Source organism: Ranitomeya variabilis, chromosome 4 (genome assembly GCF_051348905.1).
Source record: "Ranitomeya variabilis isolate aRanVar5 chromosome 4, aRanVar5.hap1, whole genome shotgun sequence".
NCBI classification, from domain to species: domain Eukaryota; kingdom Metazoa; phylum Chordata; class Amphibia; order Anura; family Dendrobatidae; genus Ranitomeya; species Ranitomeya variabilis.
This window is the reverse complement of record NC_135235.1, coordinates 103,907,375-103,919,612: the sequence shown is the minus strand read 5'-3', so window position 1 is coordinate 103,919,612 and position 12,238 is coordinate 103,907,375. Positions and strand designations below refer to the sequence as shown.

Genomic DNA, 12,238 nt, shown 5'->3' with positions numbered 1-12,238 from the left:
GCAAGATAACAATGCAGTGGCACTGAAGCTGAGCGGATAGGGAGCTGATAATGCGCTCTAGGATCCCTGACAACTTCAGAACAGTGCTTACAAGAGCTTTTGTATAGAGCTTGTAAGCACTGAGCATCCTCGACCACTGCTGCAAGACTGGAGCTGTGGCCGGTAACCTCCGATAGACAAGTAGCAAACCATAACGCATAAGCAAAATAAGAAAGTTCTGAAAAAAAAGGTGAATTTGCATAGAAATAAAAATCTTCTTTTCATCCAACTGGACCTGTTTGCTGAAAGCATTCCTCCTCCTACAATTTTCTGAAACATTTTATAAGCCGTTTTCTAAAAAGAAAGTATTTCATTTTAATTTCCCCCATCAGATTAGAATTTTGTGGTCAGTTTTGGTTCAGTTTGTTTTTATTTTATTTACAATCTAAAAAAACACTAAGAGACTATCAAAGAAAAATATCAACATTTCTAAAAATTCCATGAGAACACGATGTCTCGTGTTTCGGGTCTCACAACCTGTTTCCGCAGAATTTGTCACCTTCAGTTCACTATACTCGTGTTCTAACATTTGGGCAGGAAGCTATGACAAATACAGGGGTTGGTCATAGTGGTTTTTGGTGGAAACATTTAGTAGCTGAGGAACTTGCTGCCCCATTTCGATATCTGGTCTTGAAGCTGTGAGGATTAGCTCTACAGTTGATGAAACTTCTGTTTTGAACAGCATGAAAATGTTCCTCTTATTCAGTATTCTTGTCGTTGCTGGAAGCCTTGTACAAGGTAAGGCCATTCCATTGCTTCTTCACACCAGCAATATGGACGTTGTATACAATGAATTGGAATAACTTACGTTTAACTCGAATTTTGATATTTAGCTTTTATAGCTCAAGTTAGTTTTTAAGAGCCATTTCTCAAGCCATTTTTGCCACTATCTTTACACATTCAATATATTGGCACCTAGTCATGTCCATAGGATATTAAAACAGAAATTCATGGGATCCACCGATATGGGCTTATATTCTGAAACGCCACACTTTAGGAGCAAGGTTTACGTCTTGTCCCTTAAGCACTGAATTAACAGTGTTACTGCAGAATCAGTGGGGTCAGCAATAGAATCCGTGCCCACGTAAGTCCATGAACATGTTCTGTTTCCCACCAGTACAGACCGCATACATGCAGACGGACTGGCTGGCATCGGAGAGGAACAGTGCACAGCCCAGCAAAGAGTCTCTGCGTCATAACTAGTGGGAGTTAGTAGCATTCACAACCGCCTTGGACGGGTTAATGTCTGCCATTGTACTGGGTAGTTAGTGCAGAGGATCGTCCTTCTTTTTTCCATTATTCTGTGACTCCTAGTTCCACTTAGCGCCTCCATTACTATACATTACTGCCTCCAGCTTGGACTTGCTGATAAGTTTCATGGAGAAGTGCCGTCCCATATACTGCTTGCTTGCTTGTTTGCTTGATTAGTTGATGTATATGGATGGTAAATATCTTGGTCTTTTCAAGCTATTTCCTCTTGTGATATTGTTTGTAACCACCAAGCATGTTGTCTTTTAAAAGTCTGAATAACCATCAAGGTCATTACCTTTACAAGAACCAAGTTATCCTGAACCGATTCCCACGTACATCTATGGTCACCGAATAGGGAGACCATAAATCTTTCATGCAACACCGTCCTGTATCTTAACCCCTTTCCCACTCGGCCAATTTCTGTTTTCTTTCTAGTTTTTACTTTCCCTTCTACCAAGAGCCATAACTTTTCAATGTTACTGTGAGGGCTTGTACTTTTGAATTATACCATTAATTGTACCACACAGTATACTGGAAAATGGGAGAAAAAGTTCAAGCGTGGTGAAATTGCAAAAAAATCCCCACAATTCCTGAATTTTTTGGGGGGGGAATTGTTTTGATGGCGCATATTGCATGGTGAAAATGACCTGCCAGTATGATTCTCCTCATCAGTACAATTACAGCGATATCAAACTTGTCCAGTTTTTTTTTTATTTTAGTGGTGGAAAAATATCTGAATTTTCAAAGAAATTTTTTTTCTTTACTGTTTTTTCATTTTCAAATACTCCTAATGTGTCGATGGAACCTATTTATTGAAGGACAAGATGGCATTTTTATTGACTAACAGACAATCCCTGCATGTGTTGTGGCTGTCTAACAGCCACGGGACTCAAACATATTTTTCTAGCTCGCCGAAGTCACTTGGTTAGCACACGATCATGGCGGATAACCACTTATACCAGCACATTTGCTCATCACTATTTGTAACATATCTCATCAGGGAAATTAGCTTTCTTCTTCACCAGAACTGAGCTTTCATTCTCAAATTCTCAATTCACAGGTAAAATCTGTATTCAGTGAAGACAAATTGTTACATCACTGATAGGAAATGATGACAGTTAGTACTGATAAGATTCTATGTAAAGGGGAGGAGGGGAGGGAGGAGCTAGAAGCAGAGCTCCTCCCCATCAGGTCAACATTGAATTTTATTAGTAGCAAATGCCATTTCTTATCTCAATAATGGGAAAATACGTTTTCACTGAATACAGATTTTACCTGTGAATTTAGAATTTTGAGAATGAATCATCATTTCCGGTGGAGAAAGAAGCAGATTTCACTAATAAGATACATTACAAAGTTTCTACTTTTCGTGTTTACTACTGATTTATGAAACAAAAATTAAAACCACTTTTACACTTTACATATATCCTTAGACACGACTCCTTGCATGCAACACATTGTGGACACATACGCACACTTTTTATCTTTAGTATAATATTGCTAAATAGGTTATTGTGAAAAGCTGAGAGGAAGGCTGATTCATGTCATGACGCAATTCAGACCATATTTGTACCTATTCTTAGGAAATTTTGAGTCGCTCTATCAGTTCTGCCTACAGCTTTTTTTTTTTTTTGTTTAAGTTTTTAGAGAGGCACAAAGACCTGAAACAAATTACAAAACTCTATACCTGCACATGAGATAAAATAAGATTTTAGAGTCGCGGACACCTTAGGTAAGATGGTGAAGCATTAACTTTCTGCACTTTATACAAGATTGGATCTAAGAAGTGGTAGACGTAGACCTTCCAAAGATCTACTATAAACATGTGAATGATATGTGATGGTATAGCAGGAAGCCCCCCTGCTGGGCCATATGCCAGGAGCAGCTTGCCACTAGCCATTGCAAGAAAACAGAAAAATACCAATCCATAAATAAAGCATTACCTCACTTCAGTCAGTGCTCCAACTTCTGATTTACTTTCGGGTGGGGACAAGGCAGCACTGGGCTTATTCTCGGCAGGAGTCAATGTTTCTATGGTCACTCTTGCCTAGTAGGGTTGATGTTACCCCTGCCCTGCATACCATATCTGGTATACTCTGGAAGTAGTCCACTAGGACTCTACATGACACTCATTATAATGATGGAGGTGGTCCATATCCACACAGCCGGAATGTACAGGGTCTCTTTCATTACTTAGCACCTTCTCTTCCAGCTCTCTTTCATGAATAGGGCTGACAACATTGTACAGATTGTCAAAACCTCCTTGAACCAGCAATCACTGAACAGAACATGGGCCACGTGCTTTAAAAAAAAATCATGGACATGTCATTTATGTTCAAAGCACCATGGACATTGAGCAAAAGTCGATTATTTTTACAGTCTGTGAATTTACGAAAGCTTGTCAACCTTGGACACCCCTTGGGGCACAAATCCACTGAAAATGTGACAATATGTATTACGTATGTTTCTTAAATATAGTTTTGTGAAAACAACATCAAAATGTTTCAGACAATACAAGTGTCCCAATTCTGTGCATGAGAAACCTCCTGTAAAAAAATTAAATTAAAAAAAGCTTCTGTTTGTATTATATCTTGTCCGGCTATTGTATCTTTTCGCTCACTGATCTGCATTTGTTAGTAAGGGTAGGTGCACACGATCAGTAAAGGATGGGGGTTGGACGCTGCGTACTTGTGTAGCGTCCGGATATTACAGCATAGTGGATGGGATTCGAAGATATCCCATGCCACTATGTGTCTAGAGACTCTTGCGGATCACCCGCGGAGACGGGCATGCAGCACATCTTTCCACACTGCAGCATGTCTATTTATCTTGCAGAGACACGAGCCTCCGCCAGATAAATATTACCGTGCACTGTATCGGAAGCGGTGAATCCGCACAGTTCAGTGAACACGTAGGAATCACCTGCGGTCAATAGCCAAGAGCGCTTTGGACGCAGCGGACATGTGCTGCATCCAAAGCGCTGCCGATTCCTGATCGTGTGCACATACTCTAGGACAGTGTTCCCCAAGTCCGGTCCTCAAGAGCCACCAACAGGTCATGTTTTCAGGATTTCCTTAGTATTGCACAGGTGATAATTGCATCACCTGGACAGGCAAGCATTCAATCACCTGTGCAATACTAAGGAAATCCTGAAAACATGATCTGTTGGTGGCTCTTGAGGACCAGAGTTGTGGAACACTGCTCTAGGACGTTTAGTGATGTTCTAAAAAATATTTTATATCTGGAGTTTATAAAAAAATAAAGCAATACTTTCATTCATATAATAAACACAAATTCCTCATGGTGTGTTCCTGACTGTGCGCTTATTATTTCCTTTGCTTTAAACATTAAAAATGTATTTTCTTGTATTAACCAGACACTATTGTTAAATTATCTGTAGGATTCCCTATGAAGAAAGAAACAAAACAAAAAATTCTCTGCATACCAGGAGAGAACGACATTGCTTGTGCTCAAGAAAACGATATTTTGGATCAAGCCCAACAAAGTAATGTAATTGATCGTGGTATAATGTAAGTATCTTTGCATCTCATTCATACATCGTGGGCATGCACCTTTAGGCGGTCCCAAGAGATGGGTGGAAAACATCTATTTACTAGGTCATATGAATGACTTTACATTCCAGGACCCCAATGCAAAATGTATAACAGGGCCATCTGACCTAACATGGCTTCTATAGTACTGGTATCCGCTTATGTGGCAGGGAACTATCAGATCCTAGCTCAGTTCTCTCAGCACCTCATTCTTACAGTCCTGAAAATCTACATGGTGATTTACACTGCACAGTATGTCACAGACCACAGATAATTGCTAGTAAAGTTTCTCTGAGAGGAGAGCAACAAGTCTGCATAGAGAGAATTATAGGTCATGAATCCTTCCTGTACACAAATAACATCTCTGAAGAGAAAGTACAGGGTCTCCATTGTCACCTGTAAGGGTACTGTCACACAGTGGCACTTTGGTCGCTACAACGGCACGATCCGTGACGTTCCAGCGATATAGTTACGATATCGCTGTGTCTGACACGCTACTGCGATCAGGGACCCCGCTGAGAATCGTACGTCGTAGCAGATCGTTTGAAACTTTATTTAGTCGTCAAGTGTCCCGCTGTGGCGGCATGATCGCATCGTGTAACAAAGGTGTGCACGATATTCCCAATGTCCCGTATGACTTCTACATCGCAACTACGTCATGAAATTATCGCTCCAGCGCCGTGCATTGCAAAGTGTGACCGCAGTCTGCGACGCTGGAGCGATAATCAAGCGACGCTGCAACGTCACGGATCGTGCCGTCGGAGCGATCAAAGTGCCACTGTGTGACAGTACCCTTAGAGGTAACAATTCTAGAGGTCAATATTTGCCCATTTAAAGAGTCTTGGCACATGCCAGGATATAAAGCCAAATCAGAATCTTCTCCCAAAGAGAAAGAACTCCATTCGCAGACAGCTGCTTTGGGGTTAATCAGTGTCCAAGTCTTATGCACCATTGATAAATTCTGGGCTTACTTGGTAGGGCCTCCCATTAGGCCCCAAAGCAGTAGAATATCCAAAACTCCTGAGGCACCTGAGGATAAACCTTAAAGAGTTAAATCTTCATTCCATAGTATTAAACATCACAGCAAAACTAAGACAAGGCAATGTCTGGCCTTCCTCAAGCTTCAAAATATAGCTATGATTTGAGGCTTGAGAAAAACCAGATATGGCCGAAATGTTGGCTAGTCTTCCTTTTGCTGTGATTTTTTTTTTATAACAATGGAATAAAAATCTAACTTGTTAGGGATTATCCTCTGGTGCCTCAGGATTCCTTTTGGCTATTCACCTGTTTCGGGGTTATTTCCCCTTATCAGTGCAAAGAAGAAGACTGATTGGCTTCATGAGAAGCCTTTGATGGAGGTTTAGGAGGAAACGTTTATTGTGATCTTGTGATCTCATTAAGGAGTCAGCCAAGTCATCATAGGAAGATGGAATATGGATAATGCACACACTGATCCCACCACGGGGATATTAAAGGGAATCTGTCACCCCATTTTTGGCCTATAAGCTGCGGCCACTGCCATCAGGGGCTTATCTACAGCATTCTGTAATGCATTCTGTAATGCTGTAGATAAGCCCCCAATGTAACCTGAAAATTTGAAAAAACAGTTAGATTGTACTCACGCAGGAGCAGTCCCAGTGCGGTCCGGTCCGATAGGCGTCACGGTCCGGGTCCAGCGTCTCCCATCTTCATGCGATTACATCCTCTTCCTTGCTGAGGGCCGCGTATAGTACTGCAGCGCGCAGGGGCTGGGCCTCTCGGACCTTTCCCGGCGCCTACGCACTGCAGTACTTTGCTCTGCCCTCAAGAGGGCAGATAAAGTACGCCTGCGCTGGAGCCACTACAGGAAGCAAGTGTAATCAGTGCTTTGGATCAGTGTGCCATCTTTTTTTTTTCTGGTATGGCTTAAGAAAAATCAATTCCAACGTTTCCCCCATACTTTGCAATGTTAAACATATATAGTGCTGTACAGAGCTGTCATACGGATGACACAAGGATGCCATCCATGTGCTCTTCATGTTTTATACAGACCCATAGACTTGGCCCTTACCATCTGTGCTGCTGGTAACAAACGGATATGTCTCCATGTAGTTTGCATGGACACGCGGTCAGTGCAAACATGCGGACATGAATGCAGCACCATAGATTACAACAGGTACATGTGGTATCAGCGAAAAACCAGATGCCACACGTACCTGAAACACGGACACGTGAAGGAGGCCATAGTGTAGATGTAATGGGAACCTCTGCACCCTCCATAATCACACCCTGCTGACTGTATTATATGTTTTGCACTGATCCTGGTCTGCACCCTGGGTTATAAAAGAAAGTAAGTGTGATGGGTGTCACTGGGCACAGATAGTAACGCACGCCCCTAACTACTTAGCTGAGCTCCTTTTTGTTTTCTTATATTTTTATAAATGCGCCTCTTTGTGTTTCAATACTGGAACTCACAAGACTATATGTAGCTGTATACACCGCCAGGTATGCCTGCCCAGTGCTAACAGACAGACCGAAAAACAGTTATGTATAGTAACTGTGTGAGGAGATAATGGAGATATGTGACGGAGGACAGTTAGATGATGGAGATAAGTGACTCGCGATAAAAACTACTGAGGTTGAAAATGAACAAAGACAGTTGGGTAAAAGCGGACGGAGGGTTTGATGGATATCAAGATGAATGTTGGAGGAGAGTGATCTGAAGGAAATGTAAAGTACCCAGGTATATTCATGAGCTCAGTATAACACTGCCCCCACCCCTGATTGGCAGCTCTGTGTACACTGTGCTTGGGCTGCCAATCAGTGGTGGATGGGGGCGGGGTTATACAGAGCTCAGTATTCAGAGAACTGCTAGATCTACAGCAGGAAAAACAGTGATTTAATAAAAATGACAGCAAGCAGCCTTGTAAAAGACACATCGCTGAAATCGGGGTTTCTTCCATTACATTATGCTGTTCTCTGATGGTGTAGTGCCCCAAATAACCTAAAAAATAAATATACATACCTGCTAATGCAATATCCAGCAGCCATAGGAAATTATGTCACAAGAACCCTGCAGCCTCTCAGCGGCCAATGATCGGCTGCAGCTCTCAAAATTCCGTCAGATGGAACAGTTCCATCAGATAGAAGTGTGAAGGCTGCAGAGTCACATGACAAAACAGGATCACGTGACCGCTGGTAGTCGCAGTGCTGAAATCACAGGAGCAACACCAGCCCAAGAGGGAAGTATAGGGTTTTTATGTTAATATGAGGCACTAATGCAGTTAAGAAAAAGTTGTCCCATGGTGGATAACTGCATACAAGTGCTTTATATACTTTTCTCTTGTTATGTTCTGTCAATATGGTGGTGTTACAGTTAAACAGGTTGACAACTACTTTAAAAGTACAAATTAATGGGCTCAGGGTAGGAAAATAAAATAAAAAACCTCTAATAGCCTAGACTGGTGTCACTCCACTGCACTCAGTACTGTGTTACTCACTTGTCTCCTTGACTCAACATTCGGGGAAGGATAGAGGAGGGGATCACGTGACTGCTGCAGCTAATGAGCGGCTACCGATGGGCTGCAGCTAATGAGCGGCTACCAATGGGCTGCAGCTAATGAGCGGCTACCAATGGGCTGCAGCTAATGAGCGGCTACCAATGGGCTGCAGCTAATGAGCGGCTACCGAGGGGCTGCAGCTAATGAGCGGCTACCGATGGGCTGCAGCTAATGAGCGGCTACCGATGGGCTGCAGCTAGTGAACGGCTACCAATGGGCTGCAGCTAATGAGCGGCTACCAATGGGCTGCAGCTAATGAGCGGCTACCGATGGGCTGCAGCTAATGAGCGGCTACCGATGGGCTGCAGCTAATGAGCGGCTACCGATGGGCTGCAGCTAATGAGCGGCTACCGATGGGCTGCAGCTAATGAGCGGCTACCGATGGGCTGCAGCTTTACCTCTGAACCATCTCTCTCTGTGATAGCTGGCTACAGTGGTCATGTGCTCTCGTCAGATATTAATGCCAGGGGAATGTGGTATGAAAAAGCTGAGCTGATCTCGAAGGTGAGTATATGTTTTTTTTTATTTCTTACACCCCTCTGGGCCCATTAGGTTTACCTTTCAAACTAGGTGACGACCTCAGTAACTGCACAACGAGTGAATGGAAGTGCTGCATACAGGAGACAAGCTGTAGTTGCTTTTGTCCGTTTTTGCATGTGATCAGCAGAGGTCCATCTGATCATAAGGCCAGGGCATACCTTAGCGTTATGTCACGGCATTATTGAAGGAATACCTTTAATAATAAATATGTGGAATACATGAAACATTAAAGGGGTTGTCGGGCCTTCTGATAAAGGTCTGCAGTCACTCTGTGCAACTGCAGACTTCTGAATCTTTACAGCGTGCACATCGCATACTGTTAGGATTCTACGGTATTGCCGACAACAGCGTGTAGACATATGACGCAAATATATGATTTTCACACAACCCGCCATAGTGTGAGCAAACGTGCTTGGCCTTGCTCAATACACGTGAATGGAAAATGGTTGGAAATATGGAAATCGCATACTTGTGGTCATATGACTGCCCGCTTAGCCAGCAATACCAGAGAATCCTGTTATAGCTCTGTATGTGCAGCACAAAAATACTTTCCTAAGCTTTACTTCCCCTTTAAGGCCGGTTTCACACATCAGTGGCTCCGGTACGTGAGGTGACAGTTTCCTCACGTACCGGAGCCACTGACACACGTAGACCCATTAAAATCAATGCATCTGTGCAGATGTCATTGATTTTTTGCGGACCGTGTCTCCGTGTGCCAAACACGGAGACATGTCAGTGTTCGTGGGAGCGCACGTATTACACGGACCCATTAAAGTCAATGGGTCCGTGTAAAACACGGACCACACACGGACCTTCTCCGTGTGCAGTCCGTGTGGCGTGCAGGAGACAGCGCTACAGTAAGCGCTGTCCCCCCCACATGGTGCTAAAGCCGCCATTCATATCTTCTCTGCAGCAGCGTTTGCTGCATAGAAGATATGAATAATAGTGTTTAAAAGAAAGATCTATGTGTCCGCCGCCCTCCCACCCCCTGTGCGCCCCCCGCTGTTCTGAAAATACTCACCCGCCTCCCTCGCAGTGTTCTGTGCTGGCGCGGTCAGACCAGGAAGCAGCGACAGCCAACGAGGGAAGCGGGTGAGTATTTTCAGAACAGCGGGGGGGCGCACAGGTGGTGGGGGGGCGGCGGACACATAGATCTTTCTTTTAAACACTATTATTCATATCTTCTATGCAGCAAACGCTGCTGCACAGAAGATATGAATCGCGGCTTCAGCACGATGCAGTGTACCACACGCGTGGGTACCACACGCTCCGTGTGGTACCCACTCGGCACACGGGCGGCACACGTGTGCCGCACGTATGGCCTACGTGAGCTCACGGGCACACGGACACGGATAACTCCGGTACCGATTTTTTCCGGTACCGGAATTATCTGGACGTGTGGGACAGCCCTAAAATAACTTTTGCAATTACCTTTTCATTATTTTTCAGTTATAGTGGTTAGGAGTAAGCCGAAGATGAAAGTCATGTGATTGTTCCATGTTTTATTTTAGGTCTAAGAAGGTCGATTCTTACATTGCATCTGTTTCATCTTATGAAGAAGATGCTGGATCAGGGAACGACGTTTCTTCTGGAGAAGAGCCGGGATCTGCAAGTGAAAGTTACGCCGATTATAATGAGATAACGGACACCCAGAAGCATTTTTATGAAGATAATCTTATCATATAGCTGCAGCCACGCTATGTATTGACCTGAAGGCAAACTGGAAAACTATCAGCTCCAACTTGTATCTGTCTGCGGCTTCAGTACAATGTTTCTATATTGTATGTAGCCAAATATTTTTAAAATGTTTCTTGGTGATTCCATTAAAACTTATGTCAAACTCTTTACTTATTCCGCTTTATGATTTCTGAAAATTAAAAACATAAAAAAAAATTGAATGCAACATTCCAGACGTGTCGTTTCACAGAACCAACTATTGCAATTTAAAGGGATTGTCCAGGACCTATGATTACCTATTCAGGGGGTAGGTTATCAATATGAGATTGGTAAGGGACTGACACCCAGCACCCGCACAGATCAGCTGAAAACTGCTCTGACAACAGAAGGGACTAAGCATTGATCGGTACGGAAAGCAGCCTCGTACATTGCTTAGTGCCGAATCTCGAGTACTGGTACTTATCCCCCCACCAATCTCATAATGGTGAACTAAGCTATGGATAGGTCATCAATTGTTAGGTCCTGAACAGCCCCTTTAACACTGTCCAAAGTTGTCAGAAATTCTGCAAGAACTTATTAGTAGCCTTTACTGGTGATATTACACACTGTCAATAACGTTACAATGAGTTTGTATATATATATGCTAACAATAAAAGATTTGTTGCCCAATGATGTATCAAGGAACATGCAAAAAATTAAGCATTAAATTGGCTGAAGAGCCCTTATCAAGCTAAGAGAGCAATAAAATCACCGATTGGTTTTAACAGAAAAAAAGCAGAACTTAAAAAAGCAGAACTAAGTTATAGTAGATAAAGATAAGAACATAAGATAAGTATGAAGATAAATAATATGGGGGGTGTGTGGAGGGGGGGAGGTTGAAAGAGGGTTACAACCCATCCACAAAGTGAAGGTGCACAGTGGCTCAGTGATTAGCACTGTAACCTTGCAACACTGGAGTCCTGGGTTCAAATTCCACAGAGGACAACATCTGCAAGGAGATTGTAAGTTCGCCCTGTGTTTGCCTTAGTTTCCTCCTAGACACCAAAGACATACTGATAGGACGTTTATATTGTGAGTAGGGATGAGCAAACCTGTGGATGGTTGGGTTCGGAGAACTGTAGTTTAAAGTTTGGCTCGGCATCCCAATAGAAGTCATTAGGGACCCGAACTTCGGTGCTGTAAAATGGTCATAGTAAGGGCTAGGGGGCTGAAAAAGGAAGCTAAATGGGGGTAAGAGCAGGACAATTGCCCTGAAAACAAATGTAGATAGGGAAATGACTTGAACCAAGGAAGCATAGGTCGAAGTGGACGTGGCGGCATAGAGGGACGTAGCTAATACTGTTGTGTGTTTTTGGTTTTTTTTAAGAGGTACTCTGAAAATAGGTTCTGTGGGTGCACTCTGCATACAGGCCATGTAATACTATGCACTTTTTTAGGGTGCAAAGAGACAAAAGGGTTTCCTGCTCCGGATAGAAGTAAAAAAATAAACTTTATTCCAGAATATTAAAAGAAAAGTAGTTGTTGCAAGGAGTTTGTATGTTCTTCCCGTGTTTACGTGGGTTTCCTCCGGGTACTCCGGTTTCCTCCCACATTCCAAAGACTTACTGATAGGGAATTTAGATTGTGAGCCCCATTGAGGAC

General features: G+C 43.2%; 1 protein-coding gene across 1 annotated transcript; it reads left to right on the top strand.

The window, feature by feature from the left end:
* Positions 1-631: 631 nt before the first annotated feature.
* On the top strand, positions 632-10,767 carry LOC143769937 (uncharacterized). The gene is made up of 3 exons (XM_077259010.1): positions 632-777; positions 4,691-4,820; positions 10,432-10,767. Exons 1-3 carry the CDS (start codon positions 723-725, stop codon positions 10,604-10,606), a joined length of 360 nt encoding a protein of 119 aa, XP_077115125.1. The 5' UTR covers positions 632-722; the 3' UTR covers positions 10,607-10,767.
* Positions 10,768-12,238: the final 1,471 nt, after the last annotated feature.

Excerpts from the sequence above, each read along its gene's own strand:
- LOC143769937 (XM_077259010.1), top strand. The coding sequence starts at position 723 with ATGAAAATGTTCCTCTTATTCAGTATTCTTGTCGTTGCTGGAAGCCTT. Across the intron at positions 778-4,690 it reads TGCTGGAAGCCTTGTACAAG|GATTCCCTATGAAGAAAGAA; the intron begins GTAAGGCCATTC and ends AATTATCTGTAG. Across the intron at positions 4,821-10,431 it reads GTAATTGATCGTGGTATAAT|GTCTAAGAAGGTCGATTCTT; the intron begins GTAAGTATCTTT and ends GTTTTATTTTAG.